This window comes from Anomaloglossus baeobatrachus, chromosome 3, assembly GCF_048569485.1.
Source record: "Anomaloglossus baeobatrachus isolate aAnoBae1 chromosome 3, aAnoBae1.hap1, whole genome shotgun sequence".
NCBI lineage: Eukaryota > Metazoa > Chordata > Amphibia > Anura > Aromobatidae > Anomaloglossus > Anomaloglossus baeobatrachus.
Window position 1 is genome coordinate 96376217 of NC_134355.1, and position 27033 is coordinate 96403249.

At 43.7% G+C, this 27033-nt stretch overlaps 1 protein-coding gene across 8 annotated transcripts in view; it reads left to right on the forward strand.

The window, feature by feature from the left end:
* The window catches only part of CCDC88A (coiled-coil domain containing 88A), a 302568-nt gene that overhangs the window by 165264 nt on the left and 110271 nt on the right, over window positions 1–27033 (forward strand). For all 8 annotated transcript variants that reach the window (XM_075339320.1, XM_075339323.1, XM_075339325.1 and 5 more), the window contains exons 4-8: window positions 2737–2806; window positions 12520–12578; window positions 16043–16126; window positions 20985–21125; window positions 25036–25205. In XM_075339320.1, coding sequence (XP_075195435.1) covers window positions 2737–2806; window positions 12520–12578; window positions 16043–16126; window positions 20985–21125; window positions 25036–25205 — 524 coding nt within the window. The remainder of the gene's footprint in view (window positions 1–2736; window positions 2807–12519; window positions 12579–16042; window positions 16127–20984; window positions 21126–25035; window positions 25206–27033) is intronic.

A 27033-nucleotide genomic window follows, 5' to 3' on the forward strand; every position in this document is an offset into this window, starting at 1 on the left:
GGAGTATGATTAACCCGACCAATGGCCACAAAGGTTGCACTCCAGGAATGATGGGTAGGAATCTCATGTGTGGACAGTATATGAATCTTCCCAAAGTCAACCCTACCGCACCTAAATCATCTAATGAAAGCGCACACAAACTTAGAGGGAGGAAATGGAATGCTGTAAAAATGGTACCCTACATCCCTCAGCAGCCATGGTTATGGACCTTTTTCCCATTAGGCTTGTGGTTCTCTGTTTCAGCCAGTCCTGTTGACTCTAAAATGCTGTGGTGTTTTAGAGAAAAACATACTTTAAAAGCCCACTGTGGGCCGAGACCGCGCTGTAGACTAGTGGGACATCTAGTTCCCAGCAGCTTTTCCTCATCCGCTAGCCTGGATTGTCAGGCCTGTGGCATTATGGTTAGGGATGATCAAATACCTCAAATATTCGGCTTTGTGAATATCCAACGAATAGGTTGCCGCTATGCGAATATTTGATCCACAATATAAGACTATGGGAAGCCCGAATAGCTCCGAATAGTTGTTATTCGGGTTCCCCATAGACTTACATTGCGCATCGAATATTCGCCAACAGTCGAATAGTGGCGACCTATTCGGCAAATATTCGCGAAGCCAAATATTTGAGGTATACGATCATCACTAATTATGGTATAACTTTTAAGATCTTTGGTGGCTGGTAGTTTGTCGGAAACACCTTGGTATGCCATTTATCAAATAGCATAAACCACTATGATACAGTGCCTTGCAAAAGTATTCAGCCCCCTTGAATTTTACAACCTTTTCCCACATTTCAGGCTTCAAACATAAAGATAAAAAATGTAATGTTATGGTGAAGAATCAACAACAAGTGGGACACAATTGTCAAGTAGAACAAAGTGAGGCGTGCAATATTATTAGTCCCCGTTAGGGTACGCTCACACGAGCGTATAACTCGCATGAGTATCGGACCGCATCACCCGGCGCGCCTAGCTTCTCTGCTGACAGGAGCGGCTCAGCTGCATGTATTTCTATGCGGCTGACATGCTCCTGTCCGGAGAGTGTGCGGCCGCACCGAGTGATGCGGTCCGATACTCATGCGAGTTATACGCTCGTGTGAGCGTACCCTTAAGTTAATACTTTGTAGCGCCACCTTTTGCTGCGATTACAGCTGCAAGTCGCTTGGGGTATGTCTCAGTTTTGCACATCGAGAGACTGAAATTCTTGCCCATTCCTCCTTTGGAAATGGCTGGAGCTGAAAGAGGTTGGATGGAGAGTGTTTGTGAGCAGCAGTTTTCAGCTCTTTCCACAGATTCTCGATTGGATTCAGGTCTTGATTTTGACTTGGCCATTCTAACACATGGATACGTTTATTTGTAAACCATTTCATTGTAGATTTTGCTTTATGTTTTGGATAATTGTCTTGTTGGAAGACAAATCTCCGTCCCAGTCTCAGGTCTTTTGCAGACTCCAACAGATTTTCTTCAAGAATGGTCCTGTATTGGGCTCCATCCATCTTCCCATCAATTTTAACCATCTTCCCTGTCCCTGCTGAAGAAAAGCAGGCCCATAACATGATGCTGCCACCACCATGTTTGACAGTGGGGATGGTGTGTTCAGGGTGATGAGCAATGTTGCTTTTACACCAAAGATATCGTTTGGCATTGTGCCCAAATAGTTCGATTTTTGTTTCATCTGACCAGAGCACCTTTTCCACATGTTTGGTGTGTCTCCCAGGTGGCTTGTGGCAAGCTCTAAATGACACTTTTTATGGATATCTTTGAGAAATTGCTTTCTCTTGCCACTCTTCCATAAAGGCCAGATTTGTGCAGTGTATGACTGATTGTTGTCCTATGGACAGACTCTCCCACCTCAGCTGCAGATCTCTGCAGTTCATCCAGAGTGATCCATGAGCCTCTTGGCTGCATCTCTGATCAGTCTTCTCCTTGTTTGAGATTCAATTTTTTAGGGACGGTAGATTTGCAGTGGTATGATACTCCTTCCATTTCAATATGATCGCTTGCACAGTGCTTCTTGGGATGTTTAAAATTTTGGAAATCTTTTTGTAACCAAATCCGGCTTTAAACTTCTCCACAACATTATCACGGACCTGCCTGTTGTGTTCCTTGGTCTTCATGATGCTATTTACGCTTTAAACAGAACACTGAGATTATCACAGAGCATGCGCATTTATATGGAGACTTACACACAGGTGGCTTATATTTATCATCATCAGTCCTTTAGGACAACATTGGATCATTCAGAGATCCTCAATGAACTTCTGGAGTGAGTTTGCTGCACTGAAAGTAAAGGGAACGAATAATATTGCACGCTCCAATTTTCAGTTTATTTTTTTAAAAAGTTTAAAATAAGCAATAAATTTCGTTCAACTTCACAATTGTGTCCCACTTATTGTTGATTCTTCACCATAACATTAAAATTTTTATCTTTATGTTTGAAGCCTGAAATGTGAGAAAAGGTTGAAAAATTCAAGGGGGCCGAATACTTTCGCAAGGCACTGTAAATCCAGCACAGTTTAAGATTGTATAGTTTACGTTTGCACAAATAATTAGTATCTGCCCTTATATATGGTCATGTTACCATTATATTTTTTGTGTCTGTAATAAAAGTTTGATGCATTCAATTTTCATTGTAATTGAATTGGACTGTGAGATGTATTTTGAAATAATATTTGTGTTTTCAGTTATTTTCCTCGAGTTTCCATTACATACTTGTAACCTATTCCTCTCTTCCACAGGAATCGTTACAACAGTTAGTCATGATGACTTTGCCAAATGTTTTGATTATTGGAAAAACGCCATTTTCTGGTGAGTAGAAAACCGTTTTCTCGTGAATTATACTGAAGGATTATTTGATAATAAATAAGAATAGGGATTGTGATCTAAACAGCAGAAGCAGATACAAATACTCAGCTTGTGTATTGGAAAGGTAACTAAAGGCTCGTTTACGTGGGCCGATCGGCATCAAATATTTACTGATCTTTGGCAGTATCACAGCCGGTCTATATAGGCAGACCAATGTGAGCGATGGGCTCTGAACGATCTGTAGATCACAGTGTGCATAGGCCGTCTTGTTCTCGACAGCACAAGTCCAGTTTACACAAGATGATGTGCCGTCGAGAGCGATGATATTTTGTTCAGCATAAAAGTTCATTTCACCCAACCAACGAGTATTTTGTTCTTTCTTTGGGTGAGTAGCAGCCTATTTACACTTCAGTCAGTGTGAAACGAGCGCTCCTATTAATACTCATTCACGATAAACTTTCAGTTGAAATTACAACTGCCCCATCGTTCTATTTCTACCAACATTAGAGTCTGGATTAGTCTGGACGCCCCGTACACATCAGAAGGTCGACAGATATTCATCTAATGTGAATGGTAGCTTTTAGTCTTATGATTCCAGTTAGGCGGGCTTTGCACGTTGCGACATCGCAAGCCGATGCTGCGATGTCGCACGCGACAGTCCCCGCCCCAGTCACAGGTACGATATCTTGTGATAGCTGGCGTAGCGAAAATTATCGCTACGCCAGCTTCACATGCACTCACCTGCCCTGCGACCGTCGCTCTGGCCGGCGACCTGCCTCCTTCCTAAGGGGGCGGGTCGTGCGGCGTCATAGCGACGTCACACGGCAGGCGGCCAATAGCGGCGGAGGGGCGGAGATGAGCAGGATGCAAACATCCCGCCCACCTCCTTCCTTCCATAGCCGCCGGCGGCAGGTAAGGTGATTTTCCTCGCTCCTGCGGCTTTACACACAGCGATGTGTGCTGCCGCAGGAATGAGGAACTACATCGTACCTGTCGCGGCACCGGCATTATGAAAATGTCGGAGCCTGCAACGATGATACGATAACGACGCTTTTGCGCTCGTTCATCGTATCATCTAGGATTTACACACTACGACATCGCAAGTGACGCCGGATGTGCGTCACTTTCGATTTGACCCCACCGACATCGCACTTGCGATGTCGTAGTGTACAAAGCCGCCCTTAGAGATGACACATTACCCAGATTTCCCCAAATTCAGTCCCACTGAAATGGGGGCAGTTGGGAGGTATGCTCATTGCGCCTAAGTGACCTTTCTTCTTCACCTTTTTTTGGTTTATATAACCATTTTTTAACCCAGGACCCCAGAGTTACAAAGCAACAGTGCTCACAATGTATTGAGGAAGAGGTATGAAAATATCTAGTATTTTTCTAAGAATGGATGTCTGTAGACAAAGCACATCATTATACCCATGTCTATACTACATGTCATAAAACTGTACAAAAGAAAAACGATCTTTTAATTTTTGTCTATAGCAATCAATCACAGCACAGTTTTCATTTTACTTCAGCTGCTTACAAAATGTAAGCTGAGCTGCGATTGGTTGCTGTAGACAGCAAAGACCAGTTTGTATTTTTTTTGACAGTTCGGGCAAATGAGGCTCATTGTCCCTTTTCCATATAGAACTGCTAGAAGTACAGTAACGGGAATAGTAAAACATTTCTGCAAAAGCAGTCAGCTAGATGGAGGGTCTTACAGGCACCGATCGGCAACAACGTTTTTAAGGAAATTGTTTAAAGGGAATCTGTCACCACATTTGACCTATGTACCCTATTAATATGGGTATACAGGTTATAGAATGCTGAAAAATGTCATACATGTCTGCCTCATATCGAATGCCTTGTTGTGAAAAAATAGTCTATCACTTTATGTAAATGAGGTCTTCCAGGCTATGGGGTGGATGCTGCCAGGAAGCTACAGTAACTCCACCTCCAGAGATTATTTTAAATAAAAGGGGTTTTTCCAGTGTGATGGCCGCTCACTGCAGGCTGCTTTCACACTACGTTTTTTTTAACATGCGTCATGAACGTTTTTTTGCTGTAAAAGTGGATCCTATTTTTACAAAGAAAAACGCATGCAAACGCATGTGTTATTTTGCAGGATCCTGTCACTTAAAGTTTATGGGCGGACATTGAAGTCATGTGATCGGGAGTGAGGGGAACTGAACGTGATAGACTGGGATCCGGCATCTGAAAGCTGCGGACGCTGGTAACCAAGGTAAACCTCGGGTAACTAAGCTAAGTGCTTTGCTTGGATACCCAATATTTACCTTGGTTACAAGTGCCTGCAGATGCTAGGATCCAGACTGCCTGCTCCCTGCACACATAACCAAGGTAAACATCGGGTAACTAAGCGAAGCGCTTTGCTTGGTTACCCGATATTTACCTTGGTTACGAGCGTCCGCTGCTCTCAGGCGGGGGAGAGAGGGAGGGGTAGAGAGGGACTGATCACGCCAGGCTGGTTTCTGGGCATGCTCAGTAGAGCAAGCAGGATCCTGTCTTATCAGCATGCCAGCGTTCACATGCGTTTGCGTGCAGTATAGTCAGGATCCAGTGAAAAACAGTATTTGGACGCAGCTCAAAAACGCTACAAGTAGCGTTTTTGAAAAAAGTTAAACTGCAAGTCGCTGGATCCTCACTCTAACGCACGCAAACGCATGTGAACGCATGTTGACGCGAGTCCATTGTAAATGCATTGAAATGAAAAGGCATTTGCACTGGATCCGTTTTTGTGTTAAAAAAACGTTCATGACGCATGTTAAAAAAACGTAGTGTGAAAGCAGCCTAACTGACACTTCTATAGGTTCTTCTCAGCTTCAGCCTCCAGCTTTCAGGCAGACAGTGCTGCAACATTTTTGCAATTAAGCAGGGCTCAGTGAGCTGCTAAAAATGTGTTTGGTAGAAGCCAAATTTCATTTCTCTTGTTCTGTGTCAGTTACTTGTCTTGCACTGGTAACGCCCCTTTTATTTAACATAATCTCTGGAGGCGGAGTTATCTTCCAGGCAGCATCCATCCCATAGCCTGGAAGAGCTCATTTACATAAAGTGATAAAAAATGATTTAATCACAACAAGGCATCTGATATGAGACAGACAGGTATGGCATTTTGTCATCATTCTATAAGCTGTTGGCCCATATTAACAGCTTTAAAAGGTCAAAGTGGTGACAGATTCCCTAAAGGGTAATCATCGTTTTAATTTTTTTTTTCATAATTTTAACAGTACACATAAAAATAAGGAAGATTGTAATATATCGAATTAGAAAAATAGGTTTAATTTTCCTCGTCATGAGGTAACCATTTTTACTTAATCCAAGTAAAATTGGTCTTCAGGTACTACAGACTTTCACTATTACTGAGATAGGAGATGACAATTGGTTCTTATAAACTTCTATGGCAACACAGATAAAACCAGAAGAAAATCAAAACTCAGACACAATGCGAACTTACAGGAACAAACAGTAAGAGACTAAGGAGTAAAGCAAGAGCAGGGAGGCAGCAAAAAAAGAGAAAAAAAAAGAAGGGTTAACACCACAACCGCTCACAGTAACTAAGGGCGGCTTTGCACGTTGCAACATCGCACGTGCGATGTCGGTGGGGTCAAATCGAAAGTGATGCACATCCGGCGTCACTTTCGACATCGTTGTGTGGAAATCCTAGATGATACGATTAACGAGCGCAAAAGCGTCGTTATCGTATCATCGTTGCAGGCTCCGACTTTTTCATAATTACGCTGCCGCGACAGGTACGATGCTGTTCCTCGTTCCTGCGGCAGCACACATTGCTGTGTGTAAAGCCGCAGGAGCGAGGAACATCTCCTTACCTGCCGCCGGCGGCTATACGGAAGGAAGGAGGTGGGCGGGATGTTTACATCCTGCTCATCTCCGCCCCTCCGCCGCTATTGGCCGCCTGTCGTGTGACGTCGCTATGACGCCGCACGACCCGCCCCCTTAGGAAGGAGGCGGGTCGCCGGCCAGAGCGACGGTCGCAGGGCAGGTGAGTGCATGTGAAGCTGGTGTAGCGATAATTTTCGCTACGCCAGCTATCACAAGATATCGCACCTGCGACGGAGGCGGGGACTATCGCGTGCGACATCGCAGCATCGGCTTGCGATGTCGCAACATGCAAAGCCCGCCTAAGTATAAGTACTACATCTATTAGTTAGTCTAGATCACAACACCTAACCAGACCAGCATAGGTAAACGTTAGCTGGCATTAATGGAATAGCCCAGCCAGCATATATAGGAGGGGAGCAAATGTGACCAGCTCCCTCACAGCATGTGATCAAAGAGACTAACAAGCAGCCTAGCAGAGATTAACTCTTGCTAGTCTATCAAGGCCTACAGGTCGATGCCAGTGTCTCCCTTCGCTGATCACAGATAGCAGAGAAGTTAGCAGGCAGAGTGCCAGAATCTGTAGTTTCCACAGATCTGGATGCTATCATCACAGTTGGCGATGCCTGCAAATATCTCCTTGTGACAGAAAAGTTAAAAATCAATCCAGGAGGGGAAAGAAGCAGATTTTTTTAAGATATATTACTAAGTTGCTTGTTTTCATGAAAATCAAAATTAAAATAACTGTTAAGGGTGCTTTACACGCTGCGATATCGGTAACGATATATCGTCGGGGTCACGTCGTTAGTGACGCACATCCGGCGCCGTTACCGACATCGCAGCATGTGACACAATTAAGCGACGATCAATGACCACAAAATCGTTCAAAAATGGTGATCGTTGACACGTCGCTAATTTCCTTAATATCGCTGCTGCCACCGGTACGATGTCGTTCGTCGTCCCTGCGGCATCACACATCGCTATGTGTGACACCGCAGGAACAACAAACATCTCCTTACATGCGTCCACCGGCAATGCGCGGAAGGAAGGAGGTGGGCGGGATGTTACGTCCCACTCCCACTCATCTCCGCCACTCCGCTTCTATTGGCCGGCTGCTTAGTGATGCCGCAGTGACGTCGCTATGACGCCAAACGCACCTTCCCCTTGCGACGTCGCTGACAAGGTATGTGCGTGTGACGCTGCCGTAGTGATAATGTTCGCTACGGCAGCGATCACCACATATCGTGCCACCGACGGGGGCGGGTGCTATCGCACGCGACATCGCTAGCGATGTCGCAACGTGTAAAGCACCCTTTACTCTTTAACATTTCCTTTATGAAGCAAATAAACTTTAAAAACATAATACAATATAATACAAGCTCCATTTGGCTGTAAATCTACAGGGTCTCATTTATCAAAAGTGACTTAAAGAAAATCTGTCTTAGTTGCCCATAGCAACCATTTAGAACTCCGCTCTCATTTTTTAAATAGTAAAATGAGAGCTGCCCTATGATTGGTTGCTTTCGGCAGCAAAGATCTTATTTTTTATAAACCTGTCTCGCATATACAAGTATTTACAGTTTATAATAGTAGATTTATTTAGTGTCTGAATTTTTTTCTGAATGAATCCAGAGATGGATAAAACATATAATAACACACTGCCAAACTGACAGCATTAATGGAGGGCTGTTTTAATGAGGAAGCATATTTTATTAAATGAGAAAATGTCTGCCAGATTGAGGTCATGATTCTGAAAACTAATGATGGCGTATCTGCCAAGATTATTTAGAAGCTGAATCCAACTGATGTGACAAAACAAAGACTACAGACGTAATTCACTAAATCTCTCCCTACTTCTGAATATAGCGGATTACATGTCTGTCAGGTGTGTGATGGTGGTGGAAATATCTACAGAACATATCATTTATGTGTCGGAAATCATGAAGGGTTATAGGGCCTAGAAATATCAGAGTATTTTGTTGCTTATACTTGCACATGTCACTGTTCTTGTATAGTTCCCAATATTGTCCAGAAGGATCAGAAACAATCTCTGCAAATTGAGGCCTGTCCTGGGCAAAAAAGGGTGGGATATTACACCCTTAAAATAAATAATGCCCCATGAATACCCCCTTTTAGAAAGAATTATTGCCCCCTTAAAAATAATGATGCTCTGTGAATTTCCTCTTTAGATGAAATAATACCTTTTTTGCCAACCCCTGAAAAAAAATAAAGATGCTACCTAATCTGAGCCGCCGGGTGGTCATCTCCTTGCATTCCCAATTGAGTCAGTACTGGTAGCGCATTGGAGCACATTATTGTCCTGGGAAGCTGATGCCTTGTACAAGTGCATCTCAATAAATTAGAATATCATCAAAAAGTTAATTTATTTCAGTAATTCAATACAAAAAGGAAAACTCATCTGTTATATAGAGTCATTACAAACAGAGTGATCTATTTCAAGTGTTTATTTCTGTTAATATTGATGTAGCCCATGTCCTGGATACATCTGTGGGTGGTAGCTCTTGAACTCTTGAAGCACTGATGACAGCAGCAGTCCACTCCTTGTAAATCTCCCCCAAAATTTTGAATGGCATTTTCTTAATATTCATGTCAAGGCTGTGGTATCCCGGTTGCTTGTGCACCTTTTTCTACCACACTTTTCCCTTCCACACAACTTTCTATTAATATTCTTGGATACACCACTCTGAACAGCCAGCTTCTTTAACAATGACCTTTTGTGGCTTACCATCCTTGTGGAGTGTGTCAATGACTGCCTTCTGGACATATGTCAAGTCAGTAGTCTTCTCCATGATTGTGTAGCCTACTGAACCAGACTAAGGGACCATTTTAGACACTTAGGAACCCTTTGCAGGTATTTTGTGGTAATTATTCTAATTTTCTGAGATAATGACTTTTGGGTTTTCATTGGCTGTAAGCCATAGTCAACAATATTAACCAAAATAAACACTTGAAATAGATCACTCTGTGTATAATGACTCTATATTATATGTTTCCCTTTTTTTATTGAATTACTGAAATAAATTAACTTTTTGATGATATTCTAATTTATTGAGATGCACTTGTATATTCCTGCAGCAGGCTGCTACTCGTAGGAAGCGGAGTGGTGGGGCAGGGAACCCATGGCTCAAGTCTTTACCACTGGATCTAGTTGTATATGCTTCATGTTGATGCCGATACAGATAAAAGTGGCACTCATCTGAATCTTTGGGTCTAGTGACACCACTTCTTACAGGCTCCAAATGTCAAAATTAAAAAAAAAACTTTCCATCTTTCTTTTTCTTTTGAAATCCTTAGCTCTTAAGAATTTTGTGCTCAGGGCAACCGCCAATGTGGCTCCCTCCACGCTATGCCACAGTCATGGAGTATTCATTGGGGTGGACTTTAAAGATCAGTAACTTGGAGCTGGAGTACAGTAGTTTTACAGTACAGTAGTAGTACAGTAGTAGTACAGAAGTAGTTTGAGAACGGAGTTTACAAGAAAAAATATAGGGAGGAATCCAAGTAACCCTGTGATATTGCCATACATACATTTGAGATAATCTGCCTTTGAGTCTCAAGCGATCGCTGATTTCCAGAATGAAAAAAAATCAAATGCCTTTTACATGGGACTGATCATTTGCCCGAGTACACATGGCAACAGAATTCTTGTTTGCCAGCTGTTAGTATATTTTCTGCAGGCTAAGAAATAATTGTTGTTGGCAGCACAAGAGGTTGTGCTGATGATATGCAGACTGTATGGCGACTGAATAATTATATGCACAAAATGTAGTTCTTATAAAGCTTGCATTGGCTCCTGTAAAACGGCCTTAAAATGAGTGGCCGTCGACTTGTCCACAACAATGGACCTCTTGTGCCGATTAGTATGTGCGCACGGTGCGTATTTGGTGCAGACACTTTTGCATCTTCTGACTGAAATACAAGGTGCGTTTTTGCCTACGTTTTGGTGCGATTTTCATAATGAAGTCAATGGGTGGAAGGGCTGAAAAACGCATGCAAAAGTGCACCAAGAATTAACATGCTGCAACTTATTTTCTGCACCAAATCTGCAAGGAAAAAATAAACAACATGTGCACAACACTTCAGAATTGACATAGACTTGGCTGGTGTAAAGAAAGCCGTGCAGTTTTTTTTTTACAAAACTGCACCAAAACAAAAGCACTGTGTGCACATGGCCCAAGACTGCTACACCATTAACCACCTGGGAAAGGAGGATTTGGTGCTTTTGTTTCCATCCATGGATGCCTATGCAATTCCCAGCATCTTTTTAAAATCGAGAACGCACCCAACTTAATGTAGCTCTAATGTGCACTCATTCCTCTTTGGTCCCATCAAAGAATATTCTTGTGGCTCCCATACTTGTTAGATCACTGTTCTCCAACGATCATCCGGCAACTATCTCTGTGACACACCACACCGCCAAGGCAAGCGCTCCTGTGTTCTCTAGGACACAGCCACTGCCAAGCTTCTATGGCGGCTGCTTATATCCTGGAGAAAGCAAGATCAGCCACTGGAATTCGGGGGAGAGTCGGTGGCCACTTTCAGCAATAAACTGTATGCCAATATTGACAGGCTTGGCCAACTCTAGTCTAATGTGCACCATACTTGCATTGGTGTAATTGACACCAATTGAGCTGTATGCCAAGGCCCAGACACAACATGCTGGAGGTCTGCTTTACTGAAGCTCTCTTTTGACCATAGTCCCCTGAGGAATAAGCATATTATGAAACGCGTTAATTTGGGAGGTCTAAGAGCATATCAGGTCAGATGGTTGCCAATTGAGGGGTATTGTTAGGCTGTTATGAATTGGCCCCCTCTCTATATATTGGACAACTAAAATCTTCTTTATATATATTTTATGAGATTTGTCTATATGACTATACTAATTGTTGTATTTAACTCAGTTTTATGTATTTGACAACTTGTCTAGTGTTGTCTGCTTTTCTATCACCGTGGTGGGAGGTTTCCCCCCCCCTCCCCCCGTGTGAAGTTTGTCCTTCCATGGTGATATTAGGAGCTCCACATCTGCTCCAATCTGTTTGGTTGTTCTTTACAACCGTATTTGTTGTGTGGTTGATATTTTTAATCATTGACCATTAAAGGTTATATTTTAATTGTTACCACAGTGTTACACTATTGCTTGGCTGCATCTATATATCAATTGTGAAGCATAAGACAATTTTTTGAAATTATCTAATGTGCACCATACTTGCATTGGTGTAATTGACACCTTGTTTAAAAAAAGTCTAATAAAGGATTTTGCATACTTTACAAAGTGAGTAATTTTGAAACTCCGTGGTGGTCCAACATTTCATACTTCAATTGTTGTATTATATAGGAGACGATAATCATGTTTTATACACATATATGGATTTCTTACGTTCAGTTATACGACATTTGTTAGTCTTGGATAATATACCCATTGGGTGGTTACATATGTAAGTTTTGAGATAATTGCCTACTTAGAGATATTCTAACTACAGCCATTTCTATCATATCCACAAGATATGCCATAAATATCTGAAAGTCAGGGGTCACTTTGAAGAACCCATCCATTGGGAGATTAAGAGTCTCAATCCTTGTTTGACAATCCAATGTTTCCAGTATGAGCTGTGTATATGAGGAGATGTAGCGAGAACAAGTCTACAATACAGAGAGGTAGCCCAGCTACTAGGATTCACTGAAGGGAAAGTAGACCACCACTATTCTTACAAGAAATCCGGGTCCTTGCAGTGAAACCCCCACCTAAGACATTAATGGCATATATCAGACTTAAATGGGATAATTTGAAATGCCCTTTATAAATGTTTATGTGAAAAATATTAACATAACTCAATTTTTCTTTGCAGAGAAAGGTACCGAAGAAGTGAAAAAGATGCTTCTTCTTTTGCTTGGATGTGCAGTTCAGGTAAAACTTTTCTATTCATCATAATGTTAAAGCGCACCAACCACCAGGATTTTCCTCTATAAACAAAAGCCAGTGCTATACTGGCACTATCATGCTGATTCTAAACAAGTAAAGTTTATGAAATGCACACAAGTAAAATTTGTGAAATTCACTGTTACTTGATTGATAGGTGCAACGGAATATCTAATAGGTGGATCAGGTTTTGATAGTTATTCCCGCCCCTGTCTACTTACGGTACCTGTCCTTCCTCCCCGTTGTCCTTCCTACCTCCTTTCTTCCCCTTTAATAACAGACAGGAGAAGGAAGGAAGGAGAGGCAAGCAGACAGGGATGGGAATAACTTTCGAAACCCAACCCAACTATTAGATATTCTGTTGCACCTATCAATCAAGTAACAGTGAATTTCACAAAATTTACTTGCCTATATTTCAGAAAGTAAACATCCGATCTCACAACTAAAGGTATGTATAGAATCAGCATGATAGCACCAGTATACACTGGCTTTAGTTTATATAGGAAAATCCTGGTGGTGGTCCTGTTTAAGTCCTGCACACAAAAATGCATTAAAAATTGTAGCTTATCTAAAGAATATATAGTACATAAATCCTTCCTTCTATGCCAATGGCAACTTGGCATTGTTATTCACAGAAGCACATTTGCGCAAAAATGTTATGTCTTTTTGCTCTTTGGTGTCATTGCTTAGTAAAAGGGGCTCAACCAATTGCGACATGACAAATGTACTATTACTTACTCCAGAAATCTATGTCACCTTATATCTGGTGTAGACATAATGTTCTGGTGACAGATGTACCAGATCTATTAAGCGGTCTTTGTCTCTTAATAAATTTGGCACATCTTACTCGGGATGGCTTTTATTCAAACATGTCATATGAAGGGAAAACGGCACTAAATCAGCACTTCGGCCACTTCAGTCTCACAATTGGTAATGCATCCTGAAGTTTGGAATACCGTTGTATCTAAATCAACTACTCTAAAAAAAAAATAAGGGAGCACCACGCATCACAGTATAAACCTAAGTCAATTCAACTCTAGGGATATCAGTCTCTCCAGTAAGGATGAATAAGCAATTGTGGATGTATGGATGAATTTTGCTTACTTTGGTGCAATTGAAAGTGAGACCAACAGGAGTGGTGGAGGGGTAACACAAGACAACCTCCAAAATGGAGGTTCCTGACTTATTTTTCTCGAGTTTTGTATTATACTCTTGCCTTGGTCGCTTGAGGCTGTACTTGCAGCACATTCAGGTGGAACATTTTGTCCAGCTCCACCATGATGGCACATCTGTACTGGCTGTCGCAAGGTTTTCTATTTCCCAGAATATTTTTGAAGGCATTGAGCGGTCTTAGGAGACAGACCATTATATAAAGATAGCCAGAAATGGCTGTAGAGGTGCATCAACCCAGCAGCAGGACCAGTAACCAGTATCTGCTCCTTTGTGTGAGAAGGAACAGGAGGAGCACGGTCCCTGGCAAGAGATTCCTTCAGGGTCAAACATAATGTAGTGTGACCTGTACTTAGCACCAATAAACGTGATTGCCATTCGCTAGGGAACACCAGATTTGCCATTGGCTACCCATTCTCTTCACAGGTGAGAACAGGTTCATGCAGAACACATTTGACAGATGTGGAAGAATCTATAGGTGCCATGGTGAATGTTATACTGCCTGTAATATCATTCAGATTTGACCAATGTGCTCGTGGGGCACTGATTGTCTGGGGAGCCACATCCTTTGAGGGTTGCAGGAATCTCCAATCTTCAAAGGTATTCTGACTGAATGGCTGATAGATACTGGGATGAAATCCTGAGACTTGGTGCATTGGGCCTTAAGTTCTCTTTAGTGTAGGACAATCCCTGGCCTCATGTAGCCGGAGTCTGTAGGCAGTTCCTGGGCACTTATGAAGGTATTATGCAATTGACTTGTCCCCGCATTCCCCAATTCAATTGAAAATGTCTGGTACCTACGTATCTGTGCATCAGACAACACCAAGTAGCTCCACCGACTGTGTATGGGCTCACTGATCATCTGATCCAGGTTTTGTAGGCGATCCCTCAGCACACATTCTGCATCTCATCGGAAGCATATCCAAAAATGTACTGGCATGTGGGGGCTACACACTATGTTATGTCACACTATGAGTTGACAATATGAAACTCTTGCAAGTTTGGTGCTGCCTGTGTTTTACATTTTTTACTTTTTGGGGTGATCTGGAATCCAGGCCTTGATTTGTTGATGATTTTGGTTTCCATTGTCTGCTGATACATCAATTTGTAGATCAGTGAATATTTTCCTCTTGAATCGTTCATTCACCGTTGTCCACTTGTGTGCTTTACCATAAGAATGTGCCTTAGATACCTATGGTGCTGCAGGATAGGACAGGGAAACATTCCCAACGATACCTATGCTGTTGTTATCCAGTGTTACGTTGTGCTGAAATTCATATTTTATTGATAGCCAAATTAGGATCCCAAGTGCGTTTGTGTTGGTATCTGTGCACTTGCAGTCCTCGGTTCCTCTTCACTCTTCTTCGTTGAAAGAGGCTTTGTTGCACGGTGTAATTTCTATTCTCCACTGTAAAATCAAGAAGCTGCGGGGGGTGTCTCTGGCGGGGAGAAGCAAAGTGGAACCGAATATGGCAAGTGCACAATATGCTCATGAGTGTACTTGTGAGCTTAATATGCATATGAAGAAATCCTAAATTGACCAACCAGGGCTCCAGATAATGATAGATTAGGTATAGTTGTAAATGTGTTTCCCTGCCCTAGCCTGCAGTACCTCAGGTTTCCTAGGCCCATTTTTTCTAACAGGTTTAAGTGTGGCCTTAAAGGGAATCTGTCAGCAGGTTTTTGCTATGCAAGCTGAAGCCAGGATGCTGCAAGGGTTAACACAGAAAATTCAGGGATGCCTGTCTTGTCACAGTCTGCTCTGCTGTTTATTTGCTATGTTTGTTTAAGGAACAAGACCCTTATCATTGCTCGGACTACAAAGTCACACGCACAGCAGTCTGGCACGCCCCCTCCTCTGAATGACAGCTCACGGTCAATGTACAATCCCTATAGAGAACCTGGTGTGGGCGGGGACAGCCTCCTGGACTCTGGTACTTGACTAAACCTAAAAATTCTGATTGTCAGAACGGCTGCAGTCAGTAATCTAAGTGATATATTGTTGGATTCAGAGTCTCTTTGCCGACATAATGCTGCTCTCAGAAGAGGTAGCAAAAACCTGTTGTCAGATTCCCTTTAATATTTTGTGTATATAGCAGTATACATAGACTTTACTGCGAAGTGGAAAGCCCATTGCCTACCACCACTGATATTAATCATAACAGCATTAACAAGAGATCCCATTTCTTCCCCAGGCTGACCGGCAGTTGAACTGCACGTTATAGCTTGAGGAATCGATAACTTACATTTGTAAATGCTAATATCAATCATTTGTGTTGCAGTGCGAAAGAAAAGAGGAATTTATTGATAAAATTCAAGATTTGGATTTTGACACCAAGGCAGCTGTAGCGGCTCATATCCAGGAGGTAACGTCTTACGCTTTCACGCTTGTTATGTTATTTTTATGTACTTCTGTACAGACTTTTATTCTGAAGCATGGCGATAGAAGTTTGGGCGCCGGGCGTCACTGTCCATTAGCTGGCAGGGAATGAAGATCACATGAATGATGTATAGAGATAAACAGCTGTATCCTGCCATTCTAACCAGTAATCTTAATACAAATGGTGCGTTTAGCTCAGATCTTCAAGCACGAGGATTTCGGTTAGTTACAGGACAGCTGCTATGAGTAATTCTACAACATCCTGAGGTTATGACTCGGAGCTGGCTTATTACTGCGAGTGCTTGTGCCAACAGTGTAATCACAATCTGGAGAAAAAAAGTGGAAATTTACTCTAGAACTAATTGAGGACACTGGGCCATTGTGGCTTTTTATAGCATTTATCTTGATTACAAAAAAAGGAAAAAGACAAGGCAAGATGTTTTTATTTAAAAGCTCAGTCTACAGTGAGACTCCTTGCAGTGTATCGGCCGATTACATGGCTTAAGGCTGTATTCACACATTGCAGTTATTGTCAACTATTTTAACATGTGACTTGTCTAATGATAATGACAATTCTGTCCAATCTTTTATTGGAGCCCTGTAAAGTGCTGTCCCTCTATTTTATCGCCCTATGAGGCAATACTTTTGTTTTGTATCTCTTTTGAGTTGGCAGATTTTGCAAGTGCATTAAAATAGGTGCACAATGTTTGACAAACTGAATAAATGCTTATTGTTGGCTCTTTTGCTTTTTTTGTGACTTAGGGTACTTTCACACTTGCGTTATTTTCCTTCCGTTACAATCCGCCCTTTTGGGAAACAGCGGAATCCGTTAACGGATTCCGCTGTTTCCCATAGACTTGTATGGTTGACGGATTGTACCAAAAGGAGCTGCGTTGCTTCCGCTGGGCGACGCTCCGTTGCTTCCGCCCAGCGGGAGGAACGCAGCATGTAACGTACGTTATTTTGAGCAGCGGAATCCTCTGGATTTCACTGCGCATGCTCTTTTTTTTTTTTTTTTTTTTTTTAAATCAAACTTTATTTTGGCTCGCGGTGGCCGAACGTTCAGCTGAGCGCCCGGCCGTCGGCAAGCGACAGCGCTCAGCTGAATGACCGGCCACCAGCATGCCCGGCCGCCGGCAAGTCACAGCGCTCAGCTGAGCGCCCGCCCGCCGGCATGCCCGGGCGCCGGCAAGTGACAGCGATCAGCTGATCACCCGGCGGCCGGCTGCAGGGAGCGATCAGCTGATCACCCGGCGGCCGGGAGCGATCAGCTGATCACCCGGCAGCCGGCTGCAGGGAGCGATCAGCTGATCACCCGGCGGCCGGCTGCAGGGAGCGATCAGCTGATCACCCGGCGGCCGGGAGCGATCAGCTGATCACCCGGCGGCCGGGAGCGATCAGCTGATCACCCGGCGGCCGGGAGCGATCAGCTGATCACCCGGCGGCCGGGAGCGATCAGCTGATCACCCGGCAGCCGGGAGCGATCAGCTGATCACCCGGCGGGCGGGAGCGATCAGCTGATCACCCGGCGGCCGGCTACTGGGAGCAATCAGCTGATCACCCAGCGGCCGGCTGCAGGGAACGATCAGCTGATCACCCAGCGGCCGGCTGCAGGGAACGATCAGCTGATCGTTCACTATAGTCTGCCGCTGGTAAAACCGGGAAAAAAAAAAAAAAAAAATCAAAACGAATTGCGTTGTTTTGCAGCATCCGTTGCATCCGTTGTGTCACTATATGCAACACATCCGTTGCATCCGTTACACAACGCAATGCAACGGATACCGTTCAACGCAAGTGTGAAAGTAGCCTTAAAAGGTTTTGGATGAACTACGGTAATATTGACTGATGTAAGGTGTTAGTTCCAAATTTTCTTCCGATATTCCTGTGTTGTATTATCTGTGTTACGGTAAACTTGGGTACATCGATATATACCTGGATTTGCAAACTGGAGCATAGATCCAGAGGCATAAAATGAGTGGTTATATACAGTCATATGAAAAAGTTTGGGCACCCCTATTAATGTTAACCTTTTATCTTTATAACAATTTGGGTTTTTGCAGCAGCTATTTCAGTTTCATATATTTAATAACTGATGGACTCAGTAATATTTCTGGATTGAAATGAGGTTTATTGTACTAACAGAAAATGTGCAATCTGCATTTAAACAAAATTTGAACGGTGCAAAAGTATGGGCACCCTTATCAATTTCTTGATTTGAACACTTCTAACTACTTTTTACTTACTTACTAAAGCACTAAATTGGTTTTGTAACCTCATTGAGCTTTGAACTTCATAGGCAGGTGTATCCAATCATGACAAAAGGTATTTAAGGTGGCCACTTGCAAGTTGTTCTCCTATTTGAATCGCCTATGAAGAGTGGCATCATGGGCTCCTCAAAACAACTCTCAAATGATCTGAAAACAAAGATTATTCAACATAGTTGTTCAGGGGAAGGATACAAAAAGTTGTCTCAGAGATTTAAACTGTCAGTTTCTACTGTGAGGAACATAGTAAGGAAATGGAAGAACACAGGTACAGTTCTTGTTAAGCCCAGAAGTGGCAGGCCAAGAAAAATATCAGAAAGGCAGAGAAGAAGAATGGTGAGAACAGTCAAGGACAATCCACAGACCACCTCCGAAGACCTGCAGCATCATCTTGCTGCAGATGGTGTCAATGTGCATCGGTCAACAATACAGCGCACGTTGCACAAGGAGAAGCTGTATGGGAGAGTGATGCGAAAGAAGCCATTTCTGCAAGCACGCCACAAACAGAGTCGCCTGACGTATGCAAAAGCACATTTGGACAAGCCAGTTACATTTTGGACGAAGGTCCTGTGGACTGATGAAACAAAGATTGAAGTTGTTTGGTCATACAAAAAGGCATTATGCATGGAGGCAAAAAATCACGGCATTCCAAGAAAAGCACTTGCTACCCACAGTAAAATTTGGTGGAGGTTCCATCATGCTTTGGGGCTGTGTGGCCAATGCCGGCACCGGGAATTTTTTTTAAAGTTGACGGTCGCATGGATTCAACTCAGTATCAGCCGATTCTTGACAATAATGTACAAGAATCAGTTACGAAGTTGAAGTTACGCAGGGGATGTATATTTCAGCAAGACAATGATCCAAAACACCGCTCCAAATCTACTCAGGCAGTCATGCAGAGGAACAATTACAATGTTCTGGAATGGCCATCCCAGGCCCCAGACCTGAATATCATTGAACATCTGTGGGATGATTTGAAGTGTGCTGTCCATGCTCGGCGACCATCAAACTTAACTGAAGTGGAATTGTTTTGTAAACAGGAATGGTCAAAAATACCTTCATCCAGGATCCAGGAACTCATTAAAAGCTACAGGAAGTGACTAGAGGCTGTTATTTTTGCAAAAGGAGGATCTACAAAATATTAATGTCACTTTTATGTTAAGGTGCCCATACGTTTGCACCAGTCAAATTTTGTTTAAATGCGGATTGCACATTTTCTGTTAGTACAATAAACCTCATTTCAATCCAGAAATATTACTCAGTCCATCAGTTATTAGATATATGAAACTGAAATAGCTGTTGCAAAAACCTAAATTGCTATGAAGAAAAAAGGTTAACAATAGGGGTGCCCAAACTTTTTCATATGACTGTATATTGTACTAGCTGTAGTACCCAGCATTGCCAGGGATAGTAACTAAGTTCCTCTCCCTCTCTTCCCCTCTCCCTCTCTTCCCTTCTCCCTCTCTTCCCCTCTCCCTCTCTTCCCCTCTCCCTCTCTTCCCCTCCCCTCCTCTCTCCCTTTCCCTCTTTGTCTCTCCCTCTCTCCCTCTTTGTCTCTCCCTCTTTCCCTCTCTCTCTGTCCCTCTCCCTCTGTCCCTCTCCCTCTGTCCCTCTCCCTCTGTCCCTCTCCCTCTGTCCCTCTCCCTCTGTCTCTCTCCCTCCTGTCTCTCTCCCTCCTGTCTCTCTCCCTCCTGTCTCTCTCCCTCCTGTCTCTCTCCCTCCTGTCTCTCTCCCTCCTGTCTCTCTCCCTCCTGTCTCTCTCCCTCCTGTCTCTCTCCCTCCTGTCTCTCTCCCTCCTGTCTCTCTCCCTCTGTCTCTCTCCCTCTGTCTCTCTCCCTCTGTCTCTCTCCCTCTGTCTCTCTCCCTCTGTCTCTCTCCCTCCCACCACCGAAATCATATTAACTGACACATAAGCTTCTTATATTAAAAATGTCCTTTGTTTCCTAAAGCAACCAGTCAGAGCTCCTATTAATGACCTGTAGTAAAATACAAGAAGAGCTGTGATTGGTTGCTATAGACCACTTGGTAACTATCCAGGCTGTCAAACCAGCCAATATAGTACCTCACAAATCCAAACAGTAAATAAGCGAATAAATGTAAAGCGCGAGGTTAAACTTTTCCCTTAAAACATAGTTTATGATGTTCCCTGAGTCAAATGGGGTGTCTGTGCAAAATGTTGTGATTGTAAATGGGACGGTGCGGCTTCCGTTTAGTGGATACACACACACACACACACACACACACACACACACACTATACACAGTCAGCTTTATTTATTAGATATGTCACACATTAGTATGCAGCTTCTAAATAATAGTGCGGGGCACAGACAGCTCTACCAGTCCATACTGGACTCCATGTGGTGTCCCAAAAGTACATTACGCTATAATCCTTGGCATACCGATATATAAAATTACAGGCACAATTCCGGTCCATTAAAGTCTATAGACACTCTATTTGGGACCCATTCAGAACAGTTCCTTAATACGGCCAAGTGCATGTGTCCAAAATCTGACATTTTGGTGACAACATTTTTATACTGATTTGGTTAGCTAAATTCTTTGTTTTTGTCTCCCAAAGGTAACTCACAATCCAGAAAATGTATTTGATCTTCAGCTATTCGAGCCGGTTGATCTTTCTCCCGATGACCTGGAATCTCTATTAAAGAACACAGCCTTCCACTTAAAGAGGCTAGTAGATGAAAGAGACGATCAGTCCGAGGTAGGAAACACAATATACAGTTTACCTTAGAAAAGTGATCCTCAGCAAAACTACAACTCGCAGTCTCTCACCATGCCCTGCAGAGTTTGGCTAGGTGGGAATGCTGTGAATTGTAGTTTTGATAAATGTGCACAGTGTATGCTGTCCAAGCATGCAGGAATTGTCGTATTACAATGGTCGGAGAGCCACAGCCATGATCTAGTGCCATATAGGCTATAAACTAGCATGGCATAAAAGGTTAAAAGGAGTTTTAGTTGTACAACAGCTGAAAATGGATGGCTGTCCGAGTATTCTGGGAGTTGTGGTGAGCACTATTATCCTATAGGCTATTATGCAGTCTACAAGGAAATGGTTGTGGGCAGTTGCTATATAGATCTATTTCCCATCTGTATAATAGTTTAGCACCTTAGTGATGTAATAAAAGTAAAGGTGTCTGTTCTAGTAATGCACCCACCTACTGTATAGAACATTATTAATAAATTATTTTATGTCACTAGTCTATAATCATGAGAGAGCTGGTGATATAAGGCTATGGTTCACAAATGGTTAACCCCTATGGAATTACTGGTCAATAGGGGGCTGTCATATAACAGCTGTTCTTCTGATTCATGGCTTTTTAGAGCTCTGTTCTCTTTAGTCCAATGATTCATGGCATACCGCCTCTTACAAGAGGTGCTATCATTACACAGCAATAGGCTGAATCACACATCTGTGTGTGTGACGCCCTGGGCAAGCCAGGGGTCACAGGTCATAACACCACCACACCCTACACCCCAGTTAGGAACACCAAAGCTAACCTAAAATCCTTGTTGCCTTCCTCCAGGGGCTGATGTCCACACCAGGGGGTGGGCCAGGCGGTTGGCTCCGCCCACCGAGGAGTTCACAGCCCTGGAGGCGGGAGAACCAGGCAGTTCAAGCCAGGGGAGTGAAGTAGGAGGAAGTGGTAGAGGAGCTTGAGAGAGGAGTTAAAGTGGAAGACTAAGTGAGAGTAGTGACAGAAAAAGGAACAGTTAAGCAAGCCTGAAGTTGGTCCGGGTGTGTGCCCCGGACTGAGACAGCAAGGTCAGCAGACGGCGGTGACTGTCTGCAGGGGAGACTGCTTGGAGGTTGCTGGAAGGACCGCGGACGGGTGGTGGCCCGGCGGTACCGGAGCGGTATACGAAGAGCAGTCAGCACCATTGGCAGGGGCCTTTCGGATCCCGGCAAGGCTAGGAGTCGCCGTGAATTTGCCAAATCCGTTAGTGAAGGGGACCTCTGGGTCTCCCAACAACCAAGTCCCGATTGAAGGCAACAGTCCAACCGTTGGAGAGAGACACCGCCACCGCCAGGGCACCAGTTTCTCAGGGCCAGCGCCTGCGGGCAAAGTAGGGCTCCTCCGGCCCATATCCAAGCCGGAGAGCGGGTTACCGGTGGGAACCCATCGCAACCATCATCATCTTAGGTGCAGGAAAAGGGACCGTCACTGTCAACTACTGGGGAAAAGCAAGTGCAGCCGTCCGTGGGAACAGTCTTTCCAGCCGAGTGTTTTACCGAGAACTGTGTCATCGTCTCAGGCTGAGTGAGTACCACAGTGCCGTGAGGCACAGCGCTGCCCCCGCGTCCCTGCACCCCACCAAGCCCTGCATCACCCACCTCATCACTGGGCCCCGGGACAACTACCCCCTACCCACGGAGGGGAGAACCAACAACTTTGCTGCTCCCTGTCATCAGTCCCCGGGATCCCCATACAGAGCAGCGGTGGTGTCCATACAATCACCACAACAGTGGGTGGCGTCACGGACAATAAACTATCCCAAAAACCAATCCCCTTTCACTCACGGGCGAGGAGCGCCGCTCGAGTCCCCGGGATCCGGCCCATCGCTCGAGCCACCGAGCAGCAGCAGCAGGCCGCAGCAGCCGCAGCGGCAGCCGGACCCGAGCAGTGGGAGAGCGCGGCGTCCCCTCCTCCGCCCGCGACATGTGACTCACGTGAGGATCGCATTGCACTGCCCTAACTGGCCGCCCGCTCTCCTGACAGGAGCGTGTCAGCTGCATAGCAATACATTCACCTGACCCTCTACTGTCAGGAGAGCCGACGGCCAATGCAGTCCATGTGATGTAATCCTCCCACGAGTCACACGCACGTGTGACTACAGCCATCGACTGATTATCTGCTCCCTTTTCATAGTTAGGGAATATGAATTTACCAGGTTATTGCAGCCATTTATTAAACAATACACTATAAGACATTAAAGTGGTTGTTCAAGACTTGTATATTTATGATCTATCCTCTGGGATAAGTTATGAAAATCAGATTGGTTGGGGGGATCCACCACCTGCCACTTTCACCCATCCTGCTTTATTTGGGAGTTGAGATGCAGTTACCCGGTGTATGGAGCTGTTGTGTTTACATTTTGTACTTTGTGTATATTTGGCCACAGTTGCTGCAAACTGTTGAACAGTGATGGTGCCGGGTGTTGGATCCCACAGATCAACAATTACTGAACTATCCTAAGGTTAATCAAAATATAATTCCTGGACAACCCCTTTAATTAATGTAGTGGAGGGTGGTGACATGTTAGACAGGCGCAAAGGTGAAGCTATCGGGGCTGAAGAGGTAGCAGTTGCTCCTCAAGTTCTGCAGTATGTAGCAGCATCTAGTATTCATTGAAAGGAGCAACGCTTTGCAGCAAAACGACGAGCGGGGAAAAGAGCAGTTGATGGGGGTGTTGAGGGTCAGTTCGGGGAACTCACATCAATCCTCTATTGTATGGATATAGCATCAATATATTGTGTAACTGGACAACCCCTATATGTCCAACATGCTATAAAATAAAGTATTTTATGAAAGGAATCTTATCAGCAAGTTTTTGCTACGTAATCTGAGAGCAGTATAATGTAGAGGCCAAGAGCCTGATTCAAGTGATGTCACTTAATACACCTAGGCCTGCGACTGGAACACGGGGGCATCCGCTACGTCTTGAGGAAAGAATGTTTAATCATAATCACAGATGAGGACTCTTTACTGTACGAGCAGTGAGACTATGGAGCTCTCTGCCGTATGATGTTGTATTGAGGGATTCACAAGTAAAATTTAAGCAGAGCCTGATCGCATTAATTGAAAAATATAATATTACCAGTTATGTATATTGGATTTTATGACAGGGTGTTGATCCAGGGAACTAGTCTGATTGCCGTATGTGGAGTCAGGAAGGAATTTTTTTCCCCATTGGAGCTTATTTGACACATTGGGGTTTTTTTGCCTTCCTCTGGATCAACATGTTAGGCTACGGGTTGAACTAGATGGACTTAGAGTCTCCCTTCAACCTTAAAAACTGTGAAACTGTGAAACTGTGAAACTGTGAATGTGTGTTGGGAGTTTCAATAAACTTTTTTTTATCAGCAGGAGATTATCACTAGTCCTGCAGCTCTATGTAACCCGCCCCACACCATTGATTTGCAGATTTCTGTCTCAATTAGTGATGTGAGTGGTGGTACACCAAGCTTTGCATTCTGAGCCCTGGTAGATGTGTAGTAGAGAAAGAAAGGATTGTATAAAAATCACAACATGCAGACCATCAAGAGAGACATCACTGGAATCAAAGTCTCAACCCCTACATCATGCTGCTCTAGGATTACATAGCAAAAAGCTGCTGACTTATTCCCTTTTAAAGGTTGCAGCAAGTGTATGACCTGACCTGTTTAAGATTCCGACCTCTTTGCAAGAATACGGCTACTTGCTATTTTTTGTCTCATCCCACATATTCCTTAGAGGTTGTATGCTCCTATATTACCTGCCATGGTGTATACGACAAAGTATATAAATAAATTAGAATAAAATCTGTATGTGAAGCTTTGACGATGGCAGACAGTCATATATATTACAGCAACAGAACCCATTTTACAGGACTTATTTCTCACTTGCTTTCAGACAATTATCGAGCTGACAGAAGAAAGGGACGCTCTTCACTTCGCACCTCTGCAGCCATCAGCACAGTCTCCCTCTGGGTCCCCGGGCATGAGGCGGACGGAGAGCCGACAGCACTTGTCAGTGGAGCTGGCAGAAGCCAAGGCGAAAATAAGGGGGCTGAGGCAGGAGCTGTGAGTATCCACTGAGATTGCAATGGGGAAATTGGCAAAATATTGTTTTGACCTTATGTCATATAGGGCCATCACTTTTTTCAGAAATCATAATATATGGGACCTCAAACCTTGGCAGTCCCAACCGTATCAGCACTTATATACAGCTATTTCCTTTTAAGATATATTCAAATGTTTTATCTTTAGGGTTTGACAACTAGAACTCCATAGTTCCGAAAACTGCGGTGCTCAACCTCCCCTTCCTGTATAGGTCTTGTACCTTTTCTTTACAGTAAAATGGAGGAATGGGTCGAAGATGGATCTTTATTTTAATATATAATAACCTTCGGCACAGTCTGTATAACTGTGGGGTCCGCCGGCTCAGGAAACTGAGTTCAGCTTCTTACTAAAGCAAAACTCTGTAGGTATGCTCGCCTTCAGCTACACAGCACATTGAGTGAGTCCAAAGGCCTTACTTTTTTTTTTTTTTTAAATCATTTTTTTTTATTGAAAGTTGTTTATTTTTTTTTCTTTTCCTTAACAAGAATCAGCAATTTACAGACATAAAAATAAGTGAGACATCACAACGGCTATGTTAAATGTTGAGAACATGAGGTGGAATGCAAGGTATTTTTAAAACATTGGAGTATGCCGTCAAACAGCGAAGACGCCTTACTTTTACCTGCAGGACCACACCCTAAGTCCTCCTTCACACGTCAGTGATTCTGGTACGTATGACGTCGTTTTCGTACGTACGTACCGGAATCATGGACATATGCAGACCCATTAAAATAAATGGGTCTGTGCACACATCAGTGTTTTCCCATAGACCGTGTGTCCGTATGGAGTCCACACAAGTCCGTGTGTTCCGCATGGTGACAAGTCCGTTTTTCTCCGGCAGCACTGATGTCACATGTACTGCACACTGCTGTGATCTGTGTGACACGTACCGGAGAAAACACGTGCCTTTGAAATTAAATGAATTTCTATACTCATCTGTCTCCAGCCCTGCTGTCTTCGGCGCTGCTGTCACTTGCTTCAGGGCCTGCTCATTATGCTCATTGCATATTCACTGCACCATGGACCCGGAAGCAGCAGCGCCGGAGACGGCAACGCCAGGGACAGGTGAGTAAAAAGTTCCTGATCTCCGTGTACTATCACGGATAGCACACGTAGAACACACGTGTGCCAAAATCACGGCACACGGAGGGCCGAACGCATCTTCAACACATCCATGAAAAATGTGTGTGAAAGAGGCCTAAGGTAGAGATATGGTGAACAGCTGTCCCATCCATCTCTCTAGCTGTTCACAAAACCCCAGCCCTGTTGAAGCCGCTTAGCTTTCTCAATACCTAGTATATTGGAGCATGCATCTGGGCTCACATCACTGAGGCTAACAATCTCCATGAAACATATCTCCCCTCTAGTATTTTACCAGTGACCATCTTATAATATGTATATACAATGCATATTCCACAGATGCTTCACAGTGGTCTTACTGGCAGAGTGCTGTATGACCACACACATGATCCAGTGTGGTACATTTGGTACCATGTGTATGGTACAATTCTCCCTAAAATCTACATACATGCGGCACCTGATGGCGTTTGCCACAATTTGCTTTGCAAGAGATTAATTCATAAACAACATACCTACTCCTTTTATATAAGGTTTCAGACATACGAAGGTGCCATATAGGAGCAAGTACTTCTCAGGGATCCCAATTATGGCTATAAACAAAACAATGGCACAATATGGCTGTGTGTATGGGGCTATATACACAAATTAACCTCTCCAGTACAAATCCTCATATGTAGAAATTACCAGGAATGACTGGGAAGAGCTGAAT